The sequence below is a fragment of the Trichomycterus rosablanca genome, chromosome 2, assembly GCF_030014385.1.
Source record: "Trichomycterus rosablanca isolate fTriRos1 chromosome 2, fTriRos1.hap1, whole genome shotgun sequence".
In the NCBI taxonomy this organism is placed as follows: domain Eukaryota; kingdom Metazoa; phylum Chordata; class Actinopteri; order Siluriformes; family Trichomycteridae; genus Trichomycterus; species Trichomycterus rosablanca.
Genome location: NC_085989.1, coordinates 38,133,996 through 38,158,750, shown reverse-complemented (window position 1 = coordinate 38,158,750; position 24,755 = coordinate 38,133,996). Strand labels below are relative to the sequence as shown.

At 36.9% G+C, this 24,755-nt stretch overlaps 2 protein-coding genes across 2 annotated transcripts; both read left to right on the top strand.

The window, feature by feature from the left end:
- Positions 1-23: 23 nt before the first annotated feature.
- LOC134309182 (P2Y purinoceptor 11-like) lies at positions 24-902 on the top strand. The gene has a single exon (XM_062990821.1). The coding sequence runs from the start codon at positions 24-26 to the stop codon at positions 900-902; it is 879 nt and encodes a 292-aa protein (XP_062846891.1).
- A 9,594-nt stretch (positions 903-10,496) lies between these two features.
- On the top strand, positions 10,497-18,475 carry eif3g (eukaryotic translation initiation factor 3, subunit G). Its single transcript, XM_062990820.1, has 10 exons — positions 10,497-10,589; positions 10,670-10,716; positions 15,251-15,339; positions 15,434-15,493; positions 15,613-15,717; positions 16,241-16,430; positions 16,667-16,774; positions 16,913-17,049; positions 17,793-17,899; positions 18,369-18,475. Exons 1-10 carry the CDS (start codon positions 10,567-10,569, stop codon positions 18,382-18,384), a joined length of 882 nt encoding a protein of 293 aa, XP_062846890.1. The 5' UTR covers positions 10,497-10,566; the 3' UTR covers positions 18,385-18,475.
- The last annotated feature ends 6,280 nt before the right edge of the window (positions 18,476-24,755 follow it).

Below are 24,755 nucleotides of genomic sequence, written 5' to 3'. Positions count from 1 at the left end.
AGTCACAGACTAATTGAAAAAACATGACCAGTCACTGTAATGATACATTTCAAACAGACCTGTTACCCCCCATTTATGGCGTGGAGCTGTGTGTGGCACTGGTGGGGAACATTTTTGCCCTTGTGTTGCTTATAATCAAGGAAAGAAAGAACTGGCACACTGGAGTGGTATTCTTCTGTAACCTGGCCATCAGCGACATCCTTTATGTCCTCACTCTTCCACTTCTCATCGACTACTACTCAAAAGAATGTACATGGAATTTTGGGATTACCATTTGCAAAATCGAGCGCTTTCTTTTCAACTGTAACATGTATGTAAGCATTTACTTCATCATGTGCATCAGTGTTAATCGATACCTGGCCATAGCTTATCCCTTCTTTACTCGAAACTGTGTGCGCCCGAAACATGCCAAGATCATCAGTGTGCTCGTCTGGATCTTTGTGGCAATCATGTCATCTCCGATTCTCTACTTTGCAGGTGTCGATAAGAATAATCAATGTTCCTTATTTGCAGATCAATCCCATAATTATAGAGTTAATTCCTACAGGTGGTTTATGGCTGTTATGGGGTGTTTACTCCCATTTATAGTTACTTTTGCATCATATGTTTGTGTAATATTGGTGGTTTTTAAAAATGCAAACATCACTACATTAGAGAAGAAAAAGGTGGCTCTGATTGTGGGTGTGGTCTGTGTTCTGTATGCTATATTTGTACCATATCACATTTTACAGTTATGGGAATTCTATCTAAGAAGAAAAGATATGAGAAACTGCTCTGTGTCCGAAGCATACCAGACGTCAAAGGCACTAGCTTGCCTAAACATGTGTCTTCACCCCATCCTGTATTTGGCTGTGTCTGATGGTATCAGGACAATGTGCTGTAGAAGGAGCTCAGATGAATAAATGTTACTTTGGTAAAATCCAAGGTATAATAATAATTAACTTAATACCTTGGTATATATTATATGATTGTGTAAATGCCATTTTTGTAAGTATAAATGTGATGTACATCCTCGCTTTTGTTTAAATTACATAATACAATTTAGTTAATAATACAAGTTGGTCAGTGAAAACATCTTTACTTTTGTGAGTTAAATAAAGGTTTAAGAGAATCAACAAATCACACATTCTTGTTTTTATTGCGTTTAAAAAAATTCCCATCTCTTCCAGAAATGTTTTGGTATGTACTTCAAAGATATTTTAGTGACATTACAAACTATTTTTTCTAATACTTTTAAAAGGAATGTTCATCCAAAAAAAGAAACAGAAGTTATTTAATACCACAGAACTTAAATTCTGCTTCTTAAGCAGGGGTAAATAAGTACATGCTTAATATATGCAGGAACAGTCCAGATGTTGAACAGGGATTAATTACAGAGATAATAAAAAAACATAAAGGGATAACATGAGAGTGGTCTGTAGATGAAACATAAAATCTTTCAGACACAAATCGGAACTGACAAAAATATCTGAGGGCTAAATAGGGCTAATGGGCCACATAACTCAAAGGAAAGACACTGGCAGAAGAAGTGATGGATCTTATGTTCTCCTACATCTATCTGCATCTCTTTACTACGACCGCATATTAGGGACACAGTAAAAAATATTTTTAAGTTTTGATTTTGAGAATAAAGTCAAAATAGCCAAAGAGTGTGCAGCCGTCGAGGGCTTGTCAGTTCAGAGAAGCACCGGTCTCAGTACCTGGATCGGCACGCAATCGCCGAGGGCAGTTTATAATGAGAGTTATTGTGGTTGTCTAGTAACCTGCCATTATTTTTGGGTGGTTGTTTGTATTGTACACTTGCATCTACTTGACATGATGACTAAACCTGTCAGTGCAATCATTTACAGCGATGCCATACGGCTTTAGTTTATCATACCAGTCCATAAGGCACGGTTGAAGTACTGCTGACGATGCAGACGCCAAGCGCAATGATGGCACATGTTCTTCTAAATAAACACAGTTTTTTGCAAAGCCGTTTCATTGTACTTATACTAACAACAAACTGGTTCTGATGTGCAGGAGATTGGGGATTTCTTTATTTGTGAAACCGATACAAAAGTATAACAAATCATGAACATCCCTCACACTGAGGTTGCTATGGCCATAATGTTTCAACTTTAATCTCATAATTATTTCTACTTTAATCTCGTAATCATTTCGACTTTAATCTCGTAATCATTTCGACTTTAATCTCGTAATCATTTCAACTTTAATCTCAAAATTGAAAGTTAAACGACTGTATTCTCGAAATTATTTTGACTTTATTCTCAAAATTATTTTGACTTTGTTTTTGTAATCATTTCGACTTTAATCTCGAAATTGAAACTTATACGACTGTATTCTCGAAATTATTTTTACTTTAATCTTGAAATTATTTTGACTTTATTCTCAAAATTATTTTGACTTTATTCTTGTAATCATTTTGACTTTCATCTCGAAATTGAAACTTATACGACTGTATTCCTGAAATTATTTTGACTTTATTCTCGAAATTATTTGACTTTAATCTTGAAATTATTTTGACTTTAATCTCGAAATTATTTTGACTTTATTCTCGAAATTATTTTAACTTTATTCTCGAAATTATTTTGACTTTATTCACGAAATTATTTTGACTGAATTGAACTTTTAAATACGCCGTCGTACTGTCGAAGAATTTTCAGCTCTGCTTGTTGGCTAATTTAATTAGTCTTCTTTGTCCATCTGTTTCACGGTCTCTGCGTGGTTCACTTCTAAGTACTTTTGATTTTCTGGATTTCTTTTTACCTTGTACAGACTGGACAGTTGTTTGATATCTAATTTTAAGTTTTGTTGGGAGATTAACTCTATTGAATGTTATGATGTGTCTAATTGTGATACTTTTTTCATGACTCACATCTTGTGGTGATAGTTCTCTGGTTATCTCCTCCTCCTCCATGTCTTCCAGTGCTCTACACCTGATGATACCTTTGCATCTGTTAAGTATTGGGTGTGGGCATTTCTAAGCTGATTTTAACCAAGTATTTGATACTGAGGAGGTTATCTGCCTGTACATTTTCTTGCACTCTATCAGGATCTGTCCTGATTTAAGCTTTTTTTTTTTAGCATATTTGACTGTAATAGCTATGCCCATTATTCCTTTCTGATTAGCAAAGAGGTATTAAAGTTTTACTGAAGCTTTATCAGCTAGCTTGGATTCTATTAATATGAATTTAGTCCAAGGGATTCGTACTTGTGTCCAGGTCTGAGTCATTATTGTATTACATTAATCTTTGTTTGGGTTTGTATGTATGATCACTTATTAATCACCTTTGCTACCCAACCACCTTGGCACACAACAAGGGGGAGCACCAGGAACTCCAGCAGTTCTGCACCAGTAATACAATAATAATATACTCGAGACCAGATGTTGTAGGACCTTGATCAACCCTAGACCAGCAACTTCTGGTGATCTTATTAAACGTACAATCTAGGGTGCAACCTGACCAGTCAAGTGATTGGAGCGGGTCTCTCCAACCTGTCTACATTCAAATTCTTTTTCTGTCTGTTCACACGTTAAATGTAGATAAAATGATTAAAGTATTTTAAAATTAAAAAATCAGACAGAATAAAAAGCAATAATTACAGGGTAATAATGATAGTATTCTCCTGTAGAAATATACCAGAGTAATACTGTAAAATTACTCTGTATACTGTCATATTACAGTAGGAGAATGTATTTGCTATTTACCCAGCTACCTGTGTTTTATTTTCAATTTACAGTAAAAAGTTTTACAGTGTAGGTGTAAGTAGGTGAATAAGGAATTAACTGAATGTGTAAATGTTTTTAAAACAGGGATGGCCAGAAGCTCTGTCTAGGGTGAATTCTTGCTTTAGCTATAGCTATAAAAATAATGTAACAATACAGAATAAATCGTTTTATTAAATTTTATTAATGATATTTGGGCTGAAGTTTTAGAAGGCAGAGATAGTAGAATACACCAGACATCATTTCTTGCATGAATCTCCAGATGTTGTTGTCCTCCTGTAGTGCTCCAGAAGCTTTTGAGAAAGTAGATACATGCATCCGACCAACAGGGAGCTATAGCTTGTGGGGGGTAACAACACTGAACCCTCTCATCAACCTTAACAGCTCTGTCCACTTCACTCCATGTTCCGCGCATCTTCTTTGGAGAGTTCTCTGGTTCTGTGAAAACAGCAGCTGCAACCCTAGACAAAATAAACTTCTTGGAGGTTATTTATTGTGCCCATATACAACTCATTACCAGGGGAGCTAATGTTCTGAATTCAACTTCATCAATCTCTAGCTCTTTCTCTCTGTTAAATTGAAATGTATTAGTATTTCGATCTAATCTTACTCCTAATGAGCAAGTCTAGTGTTACTGTGGCAAGGAAAAACTCCCTAAACATTATTAGGAAGAAAATTACTAGTGTCCAGAATAATTTAGTCAGTGGTTACAGAGAGCTTAATAAAATTATAAACCTGCTCTTTTTTTTCTTTTCTTTCTCTTTTTTTTATTATTATTATTATTTTAATTTTCTACTTATTTGTACATTTTCTCTCTCTGTATAATTGTCTTTTTCTTTTTTACCGAGGCCTGAGGTACGTAAAACACCTCTGGCTCTTCCTAAGATCTAACTGATTTTTTCGAGGAGCCTAGTTTCAGTACTGGCATCTTGCTTGCATCCCGTAGTGCTCCAGAAGCTGCTGAAAAATGATATGGATGCATCCGACCAACAGGGAGCTACAGCTTGTGGGGGGTAACAACACTGAACCCTGTCATCAGCTTAACAGCTCTGTCCACTTCACTCCATGTTTCAAGCATCTTCTTTGGAGAGTTCTCTGGTTCTGGGAAAACAGCAGCTGCAACCCTAGACAAAATAGACTTCATGGAGGTTATTTATTGTGCCCATATACAACTCATTACAAGGGGAGCTTATGTTCTGAATTTAACTTCATCAATGTCTGGCTCTTTCTCTCTGTTAAATTAAATTGTATTAGTATTTCAATCTAATCTTACTCCTAATGAGCAAGTCTAGTGTGACTGTGGTAAGGTAAAACTCCCTAAACATTATTAGGAAGAAAATTACTAGTGTCCAGAATAATTTAGTCAGTGGTTAGAGAGAGCTTAATAAAATTATAAAAGTGCTCTTTCTTTTTCTTTACTTTCTCACTTTTTTATTATTATTATTTTAATTTTCCTTTTCTATTTTTTTTGCAAATTTTTATCTCTGTATAATTGTCTTTTTGTTTTTTACCGAGGCCTGAGGTACGTAAAACACCTCTGGCTCTTCCTAAGATCTAACTGATTTTTTCGAGGAGCCTAGTTTCAGTACTGGCATCTTGCTTACATCCACAACTGGAACAAACAAACCCCTGCATCCACCTACCAGATTCACTCTATGCTCTTTCTGCTCCTCTGCACAGCATTTGTCTTTAGCTTTTCTAACCATTGGCCTTTGCTTACCCACCACTGCATTTAGATCAAGTGTAGGTGCTCTAAGAACATCAGTAGACCTCCTTACGCTTATGTTTTTCCTGAATTTTGGTTCGGCAGGAGATCTAGGATGAAAATCTGGAACTGCCTGAGATTTAGCAGAAGTGCTGCTGTCATGCATTTGGGCAGAAGAGGCCACAGTTCTGTTCGGGAAAGAAACTGTAGTTTCCATCCAGGACGTGTCCTTCCTGGATGGAGGCCTTGGCAGGGGAACAGCATCAGATGCAGTCTTTTTTAAAATAGACTTGATGGAGATTGGTGGATGAGGCTTCATAAAATCACGGCTACCCTGAAAGCTGCTCTCACACAAATGGGTTATGATTCTACCTGGTCTACCTGCAATCCTTTCCTTGTGGTTCTGATGATCATCACACAGATGTGCTGTAAATGTACCAGCAGTGCTTCTTTTCAGGATTTGTTCAGTGACTGAACATGGTTGAACAACCAGTGCTGGAAGCGTTTCAATCGAAGAAATTCCTGAACACGTTGGATTCTTCTGTGTTTTTGCCATTTTCTCCTGCACTGCCAATGGAGGGAGAGTGGTACTCCCTCTTTGTCTAGAGCTCTCTAGCAATTTTCTACTGCTTCTGCAGGGGTTGAGTTTCTCCAAGATTACAAAGTATCCAGGCTGATGTTCCTGTCTTTGACTCCTTTTCAGTTTATCCTGATCCATTTTGTTAGGCTTCAGTAATAAATCTTCAGTCTTTAACTGGAGCAGTCGTGTGTATTAACGCGTCGCTGAGCTGAAAGCAAATGACTGATGAAACTGAGGGAGGTACATTTATAGGCTTCACTCTCTATGACATCACAAGACATGAAGTCTGCTCTAAGTTACTGTGATGATGTCACGACTGATGATCCTTAACATTCCGTGTTTAAAATGGCTCCTCTAAAATGTGATGCTTCCATGCACATAACTATCATAGAACCACCCCTAAACTTATACAGCATCTCGAACAAGTATAGATAGATAGACAGACGGACGGACGGACGGACGGACGGACGGACGGACGGACGGACGGACAGACAGACAGACAGACAGACAGACAGACAGACAGACAGACAGACAGACAGACAGACAGACAGACAGACAGACAGACAGACAGACAGACAGATAGATAGATAGATAGATAGATAGATAGATAGATAATTATAACTATAACTATTTACATAAGTGGTATTAGGTCTATAAACATTAGGGCTGCTACTAGCAACTATTTTTCTATTAATAAAACTATTGACTATTTTACCGATTTGTTGATTAATCTAAACAATTAATTTTCCTCGAAAAAAATCACATTCAGCATCTCATTTCAGCTTTTTTTAATTTAACAACAAACTGTATGGCATAAAAATATGGCCCAAAATGTCAACATGGTTTATAAATAGTGCAAAACTGTCATTTGTAAGTGACAACACCATTGTGATCACAATGAAGGCTTCTTATATTAGTAGTGCAATGCAAAGAAATCCAATTTTATATTAAACCTTTTATCAAATTCTAATTAGTGTTTCATATTAAACAAAGTGCAACATGTGTTATGGCATTCCATATGCAAAGCAATGTGCTTAATGCTTTATGTCTTTAATAATGAGTTTATTTAGCAGATACAAGGACAACAGGGTTTCAAATATGTTCCTACTTATGGTAAAAACATAAACAGACAACACTTAACAGTATATTTACGTTTACCAGTGTAAAGCGTATAGAGTAGATGTCCTCAATTACGCCAACCAAGCCCTAATATACTGTACATAAAATGCATATAATAATAATAATATAGAAATGTAAAAAAAATTACTAAATATATGGTCTTAATGATGTATAATATGACAATAAAAGATAATCAATATTGGGTACAGTGTGTAGTCCAGGGTGTTAGTGGTGTTAACGGTGTAGTCTTGCGTTCAGCAGTTACAACTGTTACAGTAATTATTTCACACTGCATAGCAAATGCTGACTGATATTGCTTTCAGGCAGTGTAGCTATTGCTTTCTGAAAGGATTTTTAAATAGGCTACTAAATGCTGATTAAAATTATCTTAGAAACGAAATGGTTACAAAAAAGTTTTTAGATTGGGTAGCGAATGCTAGCTGAAATTACTTTCAGACAGGTAACTGATTGCTAACAAATTACTTTCGAACTGGAAATATGCAACATGTGGAGGGCAAGATGAATTCAATCATACCTCATGATCCCAAGCATACCTCAAAGTCCACCAAGGCTTGGTTTCAGAAGAAGTCCTGGAGGATTCTAGAGTGGTCGTTACAGTTGCCTGACATGAAGCCAATAGAAAATGTTTGGTGGGATTGGAGGAAGGTGGCTGCAGCACGCAAACCCAAGAATATTTGTAAACTGGAGGCCACTGCCCGTTAGGAATGAGCTCATTTTCATCAGAAATTCTGCCATAAGCTGGTTTTTGGCTATGCATCACATTTGCAGCAGGTCATAACAGCAAAATTGTGCTCTACTAAGCACTAAAGACATTTAAAGTGGCACAATGTGTTGAATTTAGAGAAAACCACTAATATTAGTTGTATTGAGCTATTTAAATTGCTTTTGTTTGATTGGTTTACTGCAAACAGCTTAAAGTGTGAAATTTTGCTAATAAACCCAATTTACAGTGAGGGTTGAATTATATTGATTGCAACTGTACATACAGTATGGATCTACAACATTGCAAGAACTTTACAGAACATTTAAAAGACCCTGTGCTTTATATGTCATGTTTGTTCTTTAGATTCATGCCAATATCATGTTTAGAATCTTAAAACAGGATTAATAAGTGTACGGCATGCCACATTTATAATATGGATGCTTTTTAATTTTGCCTCCTTCTGCTGTGAGAAGTGTGAAAAGAGGAGTTGGTGGGATTTCATCCAGAACACCCCTGGACACTTCTTGATCATCCAACATATTTCACTTTCTCTATAACCTAGGAATAAACATTTGACTCTGACAGTCTATCTAGGACCACTAATCACCAACTTCAGAGTCATGTCTTTGACTCAACCTCTGACTGATCCTGTGTTGATTTCAGTCAGTCTTTACCATCATAAGCGGGCGGCATGGTGGCTCAGTGCACTGTAAGCCCGGATAAGTTCAATCTACTTAAAAAATTTGAGGAAACCGGTTGCCTTAAAAAAGTTAAGTAATGTATAATGAAAACTTGAGTTAGCATAACTTAAAACATTAAGTTATTACACCTAAAAGGCAAGTTGATTAAACTTTCTTTTTTTTGTTATACCAACTGCTTTTCCCAATAATTCTACTTATTATCTTGAGCTCAATGGAAAAAACTATTGATTTCTTCTTAGTTTTCATGTTAATCACATTTTAAATATGAATTACAAATGTTTATAGAGAAACAGACACAATTATAAAATTATTTTTCTTTATTTCACTTCAGAAGTATTTACTTAAAATACAACATGTCAAGAAAACATCTTTAAAACTGTACAAACTGTATATAAAGTTCTGATGAAACACAAACAGCTCCTCACAGTAACCATGAACCTGTAAAACAACAAAAAGAAACAAGAAACAGAATCAACATTAATAGCATTAATTTAAGGATTAAAATAAAGCAAGCCAGCACACTCTTTGCTTCGTATGAAGGCTAGCATGCTAACATGCTAGCATGTAGCCTAAATACGGCAAATAAAGCAGCGCTGTTTGATTATTTATTTAGTGTCAACATTAAGATCATTTATTTTAAACAAAATTGTTAAGTAAAGTACAACACTTACCAAAATTAGACGGAAGATGAAAAAGCCCCATCAGACTGGTGTACATGCTACTCAAAAATAGCATAATGAGGAAGAAAATGTTTGTCCACTTAGTTTAACAAAGGTTCCACTTCACAAAAGACATTTCAGGAAGACAAGTTTACTTTTGCAAAAAGCCTTCAATGAAAAGTAAAAAGTAATTTGCAACAACAGGTTTCAAAAGTTAAAACAAATGGCTGCCTGATTCACCAACAGCAAGCTGAAAAAAGGCGGACTTACATGTAAATGGTGGCGTTTTTCTGTTTTATTACCTTAACTTAACTTTTTTAAGTTAATCTGATAGAAAAGTAATTTTTTTTGTTTAGTAAACTTAAATCTTTTAGCACATTTAAATGTGTACTCAAATGAGTACAATGTACTCTGCATTTTATAGTAGAGCAAAAAAACTTAAATAATTTATGTATGTTGTACTAAAAATGTTTGATTAAATATAAAGTCCGGGCTTACAGTGTTGGTAGCACTGTCACCTCACAGCAAGAAGGTCCTGAGTTCAATCCTCAGGTGAGGCGGTCTGGGTCCTTTCTGTGTGGAGTTTGCATGTTCTCCCCGTGTCTGCGTGGGTTACTCCGGGTGCTCTGGTTTTCTCCCACAGTCCAAAGACATGCACTTGAGGTAAATTGAAGATACTAAATTGTCCATGACTGTGTTCGATATAACCTTGTGAACTGATGAACCCTGTGTAATGAGTAACTGTGTAAAACAGTGTAAAACATGATGGTAAAATCCTATTAAACAAACAAACAAACTTTACCATCGTTAGCAGGGGCTGGGTTGGGTTAAATCTGTCTAAAACCCACCCTTCAAAATCTAAGGTTTACAGACTCTTTGTGTTTTATATACTCTTTGTAAAACATTTTAATTACAATGGTATTATTATTTTATTCACACTGCGAGTAGTTAGCAAAAACCTGGAACATTTTCGGTGATAATTCTGGCCAGATCCAGGTGTTGTTTTACCCTACTCTTAAATATGGTTTAAAATTGGGACTAATTTGGATTCTTTTTTTTTATTTTAGGTTCTTCTTCATAGCCAAATTAAATTAAAGTTATCATAATTTGATCACAATGTCTGAAAATACTAACTATATGATGTGATTTTTTAAGGTAACCTTTCCAACAGTGTTACAATAAATCAAATACGTACTATACTGCATACTACACGGAATATTGCAGTGTGTTCTTGTGAAGTATGTAGTACGCAAGTATGCCGACGACGTGACGAGCAAATCTCGCGATATTTACATTGTTCCCGGGATCGTTTTTTCTCTCGAGGCTAGCTAACCACCGGCAAGTCAGCATGCCGTCTATAGAATACGACGAGTAAGTACACCTTTCATATCTGTTTTACAGAATGTTTACTTTCATTGTGCTTATTGGGCTAATTGAAACGTTTCTTATAGTTCAAAGCCTAGCTGGGCCGACCAGGTGGAAGAGGAGGGAGACGAAGGTAAGTTTGTTAGCTTAGCTCACTATTCAGCATGCTTGGAAAGCAGAGGCCACAACCAGGCGGAGACCTAATGTCTCTTCAGAATCCAGTTTTACTATATTTGTGTGCTGCGTATGGGTAAAATATCAGCATGGACACGCGTATGCGGTGCAATTGTTGTCCTTTCGAAAGCTGTCCTTTAAGAATTGTGTCTGAGAAAATGTAGAAGTTGCGTCAAAATGTATTACACGTTGCATTTGGTGTACAGTTTACAGTTTAAGTAAAATACAAAATATATATATGTACTATTGGACATAGTTAAGTTTATTGTCGGGACATGCGTTTTTATTAAGTTCGTATTTAATCGCGTACCAGTTGTTTGCTATTCTTTCCCCACTCGTTTTCGAGAAGTCCCGCCTCATCGTTTTGATTGGCCAGGTTTTGTTTACGTCGCATAAACTAGACAATCATTGCACGAGGGCGGGAAATTACAACCAATCCTGACGAACTTTTTAGAATACGGGTAGGAAATAATCTGTTATCTTTAGCAGTAGCATGTGACAGTAGCCATCTAGTTTAATGACAGTTTTAAGTAATTCTTTACAATGTATCGTATTGTGTGAAATTCCTGCTGTACATTTCTATTAATGATTTACGAAAGGTTTATGCCACAAATATAGATTAACATCTATATTGAAGACACACATATACGTAGATCAACATCTATATTGAAGACACACATATAGATTAACATCTGTATTGAAGACACACATATAGATTAACATCTGTATTGAAGACACACATATAGATTAACATCTGTATTGAAGACACACATATAGATTAACATCTATATTGAAGACACATATAGATTAACATCTATATTGAAGACACACATATAGATTAACATCTATATTGAAGACACACATATAGATTAACATCTGTATTGAAGACACATATAGATTAACATCTATATTGAAGACACACATATAGATCAACATCTATATTGAAGACACACATCTAGATCAACATCTATATTGAAGACACACATATAGATCAACATCTATGTTGAAGACACACATATAGATCAACATCTATGTTGAAGACACACATATAGATTAACATCTGTATTGAAGACACACATATACAGGGGTTGGACAAAATAACTGAAACACCTGTCATTTTAGTGTGGGAGGTTTCATGGCTAAATTAGACCAGTCTGGTGGCCAATCTTCATTAATTGCACATTGCACCAGTAAGAGCAGAGTGTGAAGGTTCAATTAGCAGGGTAAGAGCACAGTTTTGCTCAAAATATTGCAATGCACACAACATTATGGGTGACATACCAGAGTTCAAAAGAGGACAAATTGTTGGTGCACGTCTTGCTGGCGCATCTGTGACCAAGACAGCAAGTCTTTGTGATGTATCAAGAGCCACGGTATCCAGGGTAATGTCAGCATACCACCAAGAAGGACAAACCATATCCAACAGGATTAACTGTGGACGCAAGAGGAAGCTGTCTGAAAGGGATGTTCGGGTGCTAACCCAGATTGTATCCAAAAAACATAAAACCACGGCTGCCCAAATCACGGCAGAATTAAATGTGCACCTCAACTCTCCTGTTTCCACCAGAACTGTCCGTCGGGAGCTCCACAGGGTCAATATACACGGCCGGGCTGCTATAGCCAAACCTTTGGTCACTCGTGCCAATGCCAAACGTCGGTTTCAGTGGTGCAAGGAGCGCAAATCTTGGGCTGTGGACAATGTGAAACATGTATTGTTCTCTGATGAGTCCACCTTTACTGTTTTCCCCACATCCGGGAGAGTTACGGTGTGGAGAAGCCCCAAAGAAGCGTACCACCCAGACTGTTGCATGCCCAGAGTGAAGCATGGGGGTGGATCAGTGATGGTTTGGGCTGCCATATCATGGCATTCCCTTGGCCCAATACTTGTGCTAGATGGGCGCGTCACTGCCAAGGACTACCGAACCATTCTGGAGGACCATGTGCATCCAATGGTTCAAACATTGTATCCTGAAGGCGGTGCCGTGTATCAGGATGACAATGCACCAATACACACAGCAAGACTGGTGAAAGATTGGTTTGATGAACATGAAAGTGAAGTTGAACATCTCCCATGGCCTGCACAGTCACCAGATCTAAATATTATTGAGCCACTTTGGGGTGTTTTGGAGAAGCGAGTCAGGAAACGTTTTCCTCCACCAGCATCACGTAGTGACCTGGCCACTATCCTGCAAGAAGAATGGCTTAAAATCCCTCTGACCACTGTGCAGGACTTGTATATGTCATTTCCAAGACGAATTGACGCTGTATTGGCCGCAAAAGGAGGCCCTACACCATACTAATAAATTATTGTGGTCTAAAACCAGGTGTTTCAGTTATTTTGTCCAACCCCTGTAGATTAACATCTATATTGAAGACACATATAGATTAACATCTATATACTGAAGACACACATATAGATTAACATGTATATTGAAGACACAAATACAGATTAACATCTGTAATTTTATTAAGTGCACCAACATTTTTACTTGGACCTGTCAGTTGTTATACACAATATAATGAATTAGGTGAATATGAATAATGAATGAGCCATTAAGATGCCTGTGCAAAAACACAGCTCACACCATTATAACATACCTTAAATAGAATGCAAGGTACTAAATAGTTTGTTAAATTAGTAACACATAGGGCCATATAAAATTGACAGAGTAGGTTTGCATTAAAAACGTACAGTGGGGTCAAAAAGTATTTAGTCAGCCACTGATTGTGCAAGTTCTCCTACTTAGAAAGATGAGAGAGGTCTGTAATTTTCATCATAGGTACACTTCAACTATGAGAGACAAATGAGAAAAAAAATCCAGGAAATCACATTGTAGGATTTTTAAAGAATTTATTTGTAAATTATGGTGGAAAATAAGTATTTGGTCAATAACAAAAGTTCAACTCAATACTTTGTAACATAACCTTTGTTGGCAATGACAGAGGTCAAACGTTTCCTGTACGTCTTCACCAGGTTTGCACACACTGTAGCTGGTATTTTGGCCCATTCCTCCATGCAGATCTCCTCTAGAGCAGTGATGTTTTGGGGCTGTCGCTGGGTAACACGGACTCCACAAATTTTCTATGGGGTTGAGGTCTGGAGACTGGCTAGGCCACTCCAGGACCTTCAAATGCTTTTTACGGAGCCACTCCTTCGTTGCCCGAGCGGTGTGTTTGGGATCATTGTCATGCTGGAAGACCCAGCCACGTTCCATCTTCAATGCTCTCACTGATGGAAGGAGGTTTTGGCTTAAAATCTCACGATACATGGCCCCGTTCATTCTTCCCTTAACACGGATTAGTCATAATGATGTTTCCACCCCCATGCTTCACAGTAGGTATGGTGTTCTTGGGTTCTTCTTCTTCCTCCAAACACGATGAGTTGAGTTTTTACCAAAAAGTTCCATTTTGGTTTCATCTGACCACATGATATTCTCCCAATCCTCTTCTGGATCATCCATATGCTCTCTGGCAAACTTCAGACGGGCATGGACATGTACTGACTTAAGCAGGGGGACACGCCTGGCACTGCAGGATTTGAGTCCCTCTCGGCGTAGTGTGTTACTGATGGTAGCCTTTGTTACTTTGGTCCCAGCTCTCTGCAGGTCATTCATCAGGTTCCTCCGTGTAGTTCTGGGATTTTTGCTCACCGTTCTCATGATCATTTTGACCCCACGGGATGAGATCTTGCGTGGGGCCCCAGATCGAGGGAGATTATCAATGGTCTTGTATGTCTTCCATTTTCTTACCATTGCTCCCACAGTTAATTTATTCACACCAACCTGCTTGCCTATTGTAGATTCACTCTTCCCAGCCTGGTGCAGGTCTACAATTTTCTTCCTGGTGTCCTTCGACAGCTCTTTGGTCTTGGCCATGGTTGAGTTTGGAGTCTGACTGTTTGAGGCTGTGGACAGGTGTCTTTTATACAGATAACGAGGTCAAACAGGTGCCATTAATACAGGTAACGAGTGGAGGACAGAAGAGCTTCTTAAAGAAGAAGTTACAGGTCTGTGAGAGCCAGAAATCTTGCTTGTTTGTTATTGACCAAATACTTATTTTCCACCATAATTTACAGATAAATTGTTTAAAAATCCTACAATGTGATTTCCTGGATTTTTTTTTTTTCACATTTTGTCTCTCATAGTTGAAGTGTACCTATGATGAAAATTATAGACCTCTCTCATCTTTCTAAGTAGGAGAACTTGCACAATCAGTGGCTGACTAAATACTTTTTGGCCCCACTGTATTTAAACACCCCTCCCTTTCCATAAGGACATAGCCAGTCTTGTCTGTACACAGGCGCCAGACTGGCCGATAGCACTGCTGGAGATTTGAACCCTTAATCCCAGTGGTAGTGGGCTAGTGTAATTTACCACTATGCCATCTGAGCACCTTTTGGTATAATATTAAATAAATCCTGACCTACATAAAATGCTAAGAGACGTGACGAAAGTGCTCTCACTTTATTTAAGCATTTATATGTACATTTACAGACGTCCTCCCTTTACCAAAGGAGACGGTCAAAGGTAATATCAAGACCATCACAGAATACAAGATTGACGATGATGGCAAAAAGAGTAAGGTAAGAATAGTTTTTTAATGAGATGGAACAAGTTTGGATACAGTAAATTTGCTGTACACGTTCACAACCATTTTCTTCTCCCTGATGCAAACAGATTGTCCGAACTTTCAAAATTGAGACAAGGAAAGCATCCAAAGCTGTTGCTAGGAGAAAGGTATGATTGCTAATGTATAGATTTATTGATGATATTTGCACCTTGTGCAAAAACATTTAGTATTAATGTGCATTATTTTATTATGACACTTATCATTATTTTATTTTATTTCTGGCCAGAATTGGAAAAAGTTTGGCAATTCTGAATATGACCAACCAGGTCCTAATGTTGCCACCACCACAGTGAGTGATGATGTCTTCATGACCTTCATCTCCAGTAAGGAGGTAAGTGCATTGTCATATCATCTCTTAGTAAAGCAGTTAATGAGCAGCAAAAATGGATTGTCATTCCTTCTACAACACCAGCCAATGTATTATGTAATGTGGCATAATTGTTGTCGGCACATGGCCAAGTTTACCAAAACTAAATAATATCTTGCATGTAAATTACTTGGGTTATGTTTTTAACACCCTTCTTGGCTCGTATTTTTAATACAGGTTCCCACCCACTGTATTAACATATGTTATTGGTAAAGAAGGTACCATTTGAAAGCTTAGCAATGTAAATAATTCTAGCTTATTTTATATATTATTATATATATTATTTTTAGAATAATATGCTTAAATGTTTTTTGTGTGTTTTATTAATGAAGCATTAAAATTAAGAAATATTTAATCCACCTTTGCACATTTGTTTTAAAGTTACATTTTTGGCATTTAGCTTTAGCTAAAGTGCTTCTGTATTAAATATTTCCTTACTCCAATACAAGCAGACAGAAGTTTAAGAACACAACATTTTTTTTTACAGGACTTGAATGCTCAAGACCAGGATGATGATCCCATGAACAAAATCAAAGGGCAGAAGATTGTGTCCTGCCGTATTTGTAAGGGGGATCACTGGACCACCCGCTGTCCATACAAAGATACTCTGGGCCCCATGCAGAAGGAGCTGGCTGAGCAGTTGGGCCTGTCCACTGGGGATAAAGAGAAGGCCACAGGTATGCTAATAAAGACAGTAACTTTTGTAATACACAGTTTTGTGTTTTCCTTCCTTGAAAGCCTTGACACTATTGATTACAATACCTGACACACAATTTTGTTTGGAGCATTTTAAGTATTTTGCTCATATAATTGCATATAATGACCAAAGACACCCACAGAAGTTTTTTTTAAATAAGATTATTACATACAATTGATACATCTAAATGTATATCATTTATTGCCTGATCTCTAGAGCCTGAGCCTGTTCAGCCGGTCCAGAGCAAGACTGGCAAGTATGTTCCTCCCAGCCTGAGAGATGGTGGCACGCGCAGAGGGGAGTCCATGCAGCCCAACCGCAGAGGTATGTAAAAACATAAGCAGACACATTTAAAAAAAAAAAAATATATATATATATATATATGCTTCCTTTTTTAAATGAAGGTTTGAATGTTTGTTTTAACACTTATAATAATAATAACTTCTTTTTATTTTTGTTAAGCTGATGACAACGCTACAATTCGTGTCACCAACTTGTCTGAGGATACGAGAGAAACTGATCTCCAGGAGCTCTTCAGACCATTTGGCTCCATCTCCAGGATCTACCTGGCCAAGGACAAAAACACAGGCCAATCTAAAGTGAGTTTTATTCATTGGTGTTTTGGAGGGGTTTCTTTCATGAGGAATGGAAAGCGATGCACTACAGAACAGAGCCAAATGTAAACTACTCTGCACATTAATATCAATAATTCATGTCTGAAATTGTCTGAAAAGCTGTTGCAATGATTTTGAAGCCCTAGGCTTTTAACACCACAATTGTTATGCATGTTAAACATCTAAATGAAAATACAAGTTTTTTTTTTTTATTTAGCAGCAGGTCAACTGTGAGCTCATGGTGACAGGGTGGATGAATTTCACCCTCCAAATTTGTTCACTTTTACTATTGCTTTAGAGATTTCTGCAAGGCCTACAAGTGTCGGATTTAAGTATTCAGTTTTGCCCTGCAAAAATATATTTATAATAATATATCCTCAGCAGACAGACGAGGCTAGACAAGTGTGTAATATTTGATGAATTTTAAGTTACAAGAATATGACAATAAGTTCAGTGTACTTCAACAGCCTTCCCAATCTGACCGAGCACTTTGGCATTTGGTAGAACAGGGGAGTCGCAACATTAATGTGCAGCTGACAAATCTGCAGCTATTACATGATGTACTCATACGAACATGCAAAACTGAGTCAGTTCCACATAGTATTATTATAGGTATTTTGTATATAAATGTATAATAAGGGATACTAACACATACACACACATACAATTGGTCACTGTGTAACTCAACATTTACCCTCTAAGCTAAATATTGTTTGTATGTGCTTCAGGGTTTTGCCTTCATCAGTTTCCATCGGCGTGAGGATGCTGCCAGAGCCATTGCGGGAGTGTCTGGCTTTGGTTATGATCATCTCATCCTCAATGTGGAATGGGCCAAGTAAGTACTGCTAGAACACCAGCAACATCAATGAATGTGTTCAATTTTATATTGAAATTACTGAGATGCATTTTGGTTATTTTGTTAGCTTTAATGCTAGAATGTGTTGTGGTTGTGCTATTAATAAACCTAAGTTAGCATCCTCTAAAGTAACAAACGTCTCACTAGTTCTCTTTTTCCAGCACATACATAGAAAGTGTGCACTAAATGCTACAATTGGCCACAATTCTTTTCCCCTGTTTTAAACTCACAATTGGTCTCTCAAGTCTCTGTAAATGAATACCTTAAATGCTGTTAACACACTTTTAAATGAAAAAATTACAGCCTTATTTATAGCTAGGCAAATGTATGCTATAGCAAGTTTGGTCAAAGCATATATTATTATATGTATTCATGCATGTATTTGTGTTGTCTCTAATCTTTGGTGTCATTTCAGTTGCTCACCCTAATCAAATTTTCTCTTTTATAGACCTTCCAACAACTGAAAACGTGGGGCTTCATTTATATTCCAAAAGGTTGATTGAGCAATCGTCCAATAGTGTATGGCTGTTAATGAAATAAACTTGCTAATAATTAGTTTGCTTGCTTTGTGTTTTTTGTGTTTTATCTTGTTTGATGTTTTAAGTTTTTTTTTTTTTTTTTTTTTTTTCAATTATAAGCCCAAACAGGTTTATTTTGTAAATGTTCAAGTTTTTGCACTGAATGTACAGTGGTACCTTAACACAACGTCAATTGGTTCTGGGAGTGGCATTAAGTTTAAAAAGCATTTGAGTTTTAAGGTACTTTTTCCCCATAAGGATGTATGGAAAACCTGTTAATGCGTTCCATAGTCCATGCATGCATTTTAGAGTAATGTAAAATTATGTGGTTGAAACTAACCCAAGTATAATAAAAAAAAACTGAAATGATTGAAAACAGTTAATTGTTAATAGAATAATTCTTAACTTCTTTGTTTCCTTATGCTTCTAAATTAAAGAAGAGAACTTATGAGCAGTAATAATAAAGAGAGGTTTAGTGTTTCTATGTCATTCTTTTAATACATTAATTTACAATAAGCATTTTTTTAACGATAAGCATTTTAGACTCTTGGAAAAGCTGATTCTCACAATTTCTCAGAACTTCGAGCTGTAACACAAGTTTAAAAGTGAAACTGAGAAAAATCCAGATAAACACAGATACATGTGAAGCTTTTAGAGTGAATTTGATGGTTATTCCACACAAATGTCTCATATGCTGAACAACAAAGCAGCAGTCGCAAATCTTTAGTTTAGGGCAGACCTGAGCATTGTACGCATCCCCAACCGGCCCGCTTGAGGTCAGTGGCAATTAAAACTCAGACGTAAATAAATGTACATCATAAATGCAATACAACAGGATTTTTTGTTTTTTTACAGGACTGCTATGTCCTTACATTTCCGTAAGTTTCGATTTACTTGTGTGTGAGTGTATCCAGTTTCACCGTAATGTGTCGGCGAACAGAACTGAGCACGACTGACAGTTTTTAACAAGACACGGACACCTCCGTGAAGCTGGCCCCCCATGTGGTCAGAAATGGAATATAAATATTATTATTCGTTTGTGCTGGTTTGTGCCGTAGGAATCATCGTTTGTGCTGGCACCGTTTTAGAGAAATTAAGTATTATATTTTATTACCCGTGACGTCACTCAGCCCCCCATCAGAGCCCAAATTGCACCAAAAGCATCTCATTCGTTTGTGCTACATTTGTGCTGGTTTGTGCTGCTAAAAGAAACATTTGTGCTGTTTTAATTTGCAAGTTATAGGCTAAATTCTCTCTCTTTTTTTTATTAAGTGAGGACACTTAGCCCCTAACAATGTTAAAATTGCATCACAGAGCAATACCTTTAAAACCTTTAACATTTTAAATGTTAAAATGTTATCCATAACATTATCCATACACATGTTACACAGCTAAATTGATTTGTGAATTCCAAATGTTAATGTTATTTCAAAGGTTTTAAATGCTTGTGGGCCGTCAACAAGTATATTCTACCTACAGACTCACCAAATAATCAAAATGTAACATAGCTTAAAAAAGTTTAGTCACAGCAAAATTCCATGGTTTGTGTTATAGCTCTGATGTCTTTGTTATTCTATTTATATATGTGTTCAAACCAGAGTAAGAAGTAAAGGCTTTAACAAGACCACCCAGTAATGCAAGAGAGAAATCAGAAACAACTTCTTTTGGTACAGATGCTCCTCCTCTAAGCCATTCAGAGACCAAGTTTGATATGGCGTTAATGTCATGCCGCTCAGACAGCATTTGCACCACTGATGTGAATAGAAGTATCTCCATGTGAGGACAGAACTCCTTGATATGGAAATATATGTCCGGATGTGAGCCTTTTGACTACTGTACCTGTAGCATTAAAACTTACACTTGAGTCTTTACTAGTATTTTGACTAGTAGTTGAGAGGGGGTCCAATAGTGGCATAAAAAATTTGTCAAGGCCGATGTCATGAATACTGCCCCTATGAGGCACACTGTATTTTATTAGATGAGGGGGAAAGGATGGGGTGTTTGTGTTCTACCTCCCTATCCCCTCTCTCTTGTTTGGCTTTTCTTAATGTACTCAGGCTTGGTAGGTGGGCAGCTCTGGGTTACCGAGTGGCATTATCTTGTAAGCCTCTGTGGCTCGCCACACATGTAGCAGTTTTTTACCCTGCCAGAGTTCTTCAGAGACCGGCAGTCTTTTCTCTCCAGATTGCATGTGCTTTGCCTTTCCAGTATGAAGACTGTCATCAATGTAATCAGTTCTGCATTTTAGCACTGCTGGTGTGCTCACCTCTAGTAGACTCTCACTGGAAATGGACAATTTTTCAGTACAGTGGCCAGTGATGTCAATGCACTGAGATGCACTGTGTGGGTACACTTTTGCTCTCTTGAAACTAAGTATGCAGGCTAATCTGGTCATGTTCCAGATCTCTTCATTTAGGACATGAGACCATGTGCCAGAATTAGAGCTGTCACTGTCTTCATCTACCTTTACCTTTACCTATATTTTTGATGCAATCATTTTCAATTTCAGTTGATTTGTCTTTCACTTGCCTTTTAATGTGTATGTACAGCATATGTTTGTTTTATATTTTTCACAGAACTGTCCAATCTTGTTCTAAATGTCATTAATATGATTAAAATTCTCAGAGGACTATTACAGGGTTTTATTAGAAGCAATAAATTACCTTAAAATGAGAATTATGTGTTTATGCGCTATGAAAACTCTTTCCTAGAATGTCTCTTCCAACAGTTGCCTGAGGAGAGGACAAAAGAAAAGTATGCTCAGACCTTAGTCAAACGTGACTACCAACTTTTTGTTGCTAGGACAATGGTCTTTCTCATGTGTTTTTTTTTTTATAAAACTTGCATAAAAATAATGTTTTATCATGCCATGCCTTGGGTTGTTGAAGCCCAATTTACTGGCCAGTGAGCGTAATTGAAAGGTAGGTCTTTATAATAACGTGGTAATGTGGTGTATAGTGGAGCAGAATGACATTCTGCCAAGGTTTTGGTGCAGCATGCTATCTAGTGAAAGGGAAAGTACAAACAAAATGAATGAGTGCAGTGTAAATAGACAAGGCAGTGCATCTTAATACAATAAATATGCAGGGCAGCATGATGGAAAGTATAAATGTGTAAAGTATGCAGATTTGTGAAGACCTAACAGAACTGACAGCAAGTTGCACAGGGAGATGGATAAACAAGTATAACCTTAATGACTAATATGACGTTATATGCTGAGGGTTATATATTTGTGTGTTTTGTAAGTGGATGCTGCAGTAGATTCTTGCAAACAATGTTAATGAGCCGAGGAAGCTTTGGGGTTACTTCTTTACAGTGTCATTACAGTGATACACATATGGGAATCCTGATCACCAGTAAACTGCATGTCAAATTAGACATGCATTGCATTCTTCATAAAATACTTGTATTCATACAACAAACACTCCAACTCTGCCTCAGTATTTTATTACTGATGTTGAGTCTACTGAGACACTTTTCTCTTCATAAAGTGACAATAAAGTACAAAATATTGAAAAAAAATTTTTACCTGGAAAAGAAATTTTAGGGGTTTAAGTTTAAGTTGTGCTGTCTGAAAATGACTGCTTACAGTCAAACAGGTCCCCACCCTGTATCTCAGACTTTGGCCCCACCGTTAAGAAGTCACATAAGGACAATTGGTTTATTTATCAAAGGACTTTTGACATTAAAATTATTGATGCGACTAAATAAGAATGAATAGAGAGAATGCCATGTAAAACCTATATTTTTGTAGTGTATATTTCTGTAGTGTTAAGTGATTCACAGTTTACAAACGTGTGGTAAGTTATGTTCTGCCATAAGTTGTGTATATTGCAGGAATATCAATTAAAACATGAAAACCAATTAAAACTGCGTGTTTAGTTTCAAGAGGATATTGAAGAGCATACGCAGTATGGCTGAGTGCTTTGACATATCTGTGCAAAGTGGAATCCACATCCAATGACGTCACCCAGATGAGATGATGTCAAACAAAATTATGTCAAACAAATGAGATGGTTTTGATGCAATTTGAACATTTTATTGGGCTAAATGTCCTCAATTTATAAAAAAAATATTATTTAGCCTAGAACTTGAGAATTAAAAGAGCACAAATGTTTCTTTTAGCAGCACAAACCAGCACAAACGAATTAAAGGGTTTTGGTGCAATTTGGACATTTTTAGGGGCCAGGTGTCCTCACTTTATAAAAAAATATATTATTTAGCCTATAACTTGAGAATGAAAAGAGCACAAATGTTTCTTTTAGCAGCACAAACCAGCACAAACGTAGCACAAACGAATGAGATGCTTTTGGTGCAATTTGGACGTTAATGGGGGGCTGGTGACGTCACGGGTGTAATATTTATAGCGTAATAACTTGAGAATTAAAACAGCACAAATGTTTCTTTTAGCAGCACAAACCAGCACAAATGTAGCACAAACGAATGAGATGCTTTTGGTGCAATTTGGGCTCTGATGGGGGGCTGAGTGACGTCACGGGTAATAAAATATAACACTTAATTTCTCTAAAACGGTGCCAGCACAAATGATGATTCCTACGGCACAAACCAGCACAAACGCATAATAATATTTATATTCCATTTCTGACCACATGGGGGGCCAGCTTCACGGAGGTGACACACGGACTTCTGAAGTATTTACTGAAGTCAGGTGTAAAGCTGTTTAAGGATCACAATTTAGGATTTAAATTGCTGTTATGGTACTAAACAGAGAAATACAAGAACATGAACGATGCAGAGCGTCACACCTGAAGCTTCACTAACTAAACTGCAAAAGCAACAAGGACTTTTTTTTTTATAAAGTTTAACACATCCAGAACTGAAGCAGTCAGGACCAGCTTTGTGCTTTTAAAAAGAATATCCAACAATACCAAAGGACTAAATGACAGCAAATGAGGTAATAAGACTCCAAACTAAATAGCAATAGCACTATTTTGTTCACATTTGTTTTTGAGAAATTAGTTGATTAAATAGTGAAATAATGTTGATGTTTTTACTCTGCCTACTTCTCATTTTCTGATTGTAACATCTAAACAGTAACAGATTATCAGAACTGTACAATTTACTGCTTTTTATAAAGAGATTAAATTAATATTAAGCAGAATTAAGTTTACCCTATTGGTCCGGCCTTCCACAACAGTTTCTTATGTGGCCCCTTGGAAAATTTAATTGCCCACCCCTGGTTTAAGGGAATGTTAAGGGTACAAATTTTTTGATGAAGGGTGTTTTGAGTTTAGGGGACATTGAGTACTGTTAAAAAAAAGGTACTACTGTAGTTTTTTAAAAATTGCCACAGCCTCTGGCCAACGTAAAGTGAAACACTGCTGTAGAGCTGGATGATGGTGGTTTGCAGTGTAGCTAGTGCTAACATGCTTAAACAAAGGGTACTTATATACTAACATGTAAAAATTAATGTTCACTTTCATTTAGTTCTGTATTTTATAAGAGATTTTAATCTCACAGTTTTCTTTACAAAATTGCCTTGACTCATTGATGTTTAAGAGCTCTTTTTGGTCTGGACTTCTATGTGGATTTTCTAACTGCTTGATTTTTATTTCCACCACCACTAAGATCCAAGTTAAAATCTCAGCTGTGCTATCGAAAGGCTGGGCATCAACACAGTCATAATTGACTGTCTGTCGGGAGAACTGGCCCAATGGGTTCCTCAGTACTCCTGCAATTGTGGCCTATGCTGGCTGGTTGAAGGTGCCTGTACAGAGATGGTGAATTATAGAGCACTAATTGATATTTCTGTCTGTGTAAACCTGCAGAGGAAGAGGGCATGTGTGAGGTATCAGAGTAGAGGTCTGAGGCAGTGGAAAACAAATACGATTACATAAGGATAAAAGGGGGGAAGCATACTGTTTTAAAAAATACAGTGGTACCTTGTAACTCAACGTCCCCTAAACAAAAAATCTTTGAAACTCAACGCCCTTCGTCGAGAAATGTGTACCTTAAAACCCAACGTTTCCCTTAAACTCAACATTTTTAGATAAAAAAAAAAAAAAATTTATTTAGTTAATATCAAAATAACAGCTTTGGTGCGGTAAAACATCATCAAAGTGTGAATATAAGATGAATCTACATTTGTGTGGAATAGCTGTCAAATTCTTTCTGAAAGCTCCACAGGTATCTGTTTGGTTGGATTTTCCTCAGTTTCACTTTTAAACTTGTGTTACAGCTCGGGATTCTGAGAAATTGTGAAAATCAGCTCTTCCTGGAATCTAAAATGCTTATTGTTAGAAAAAGCTCAACGTTGTTTAATGTACTAAAAGAAGGAGACAGGAACACTATATATT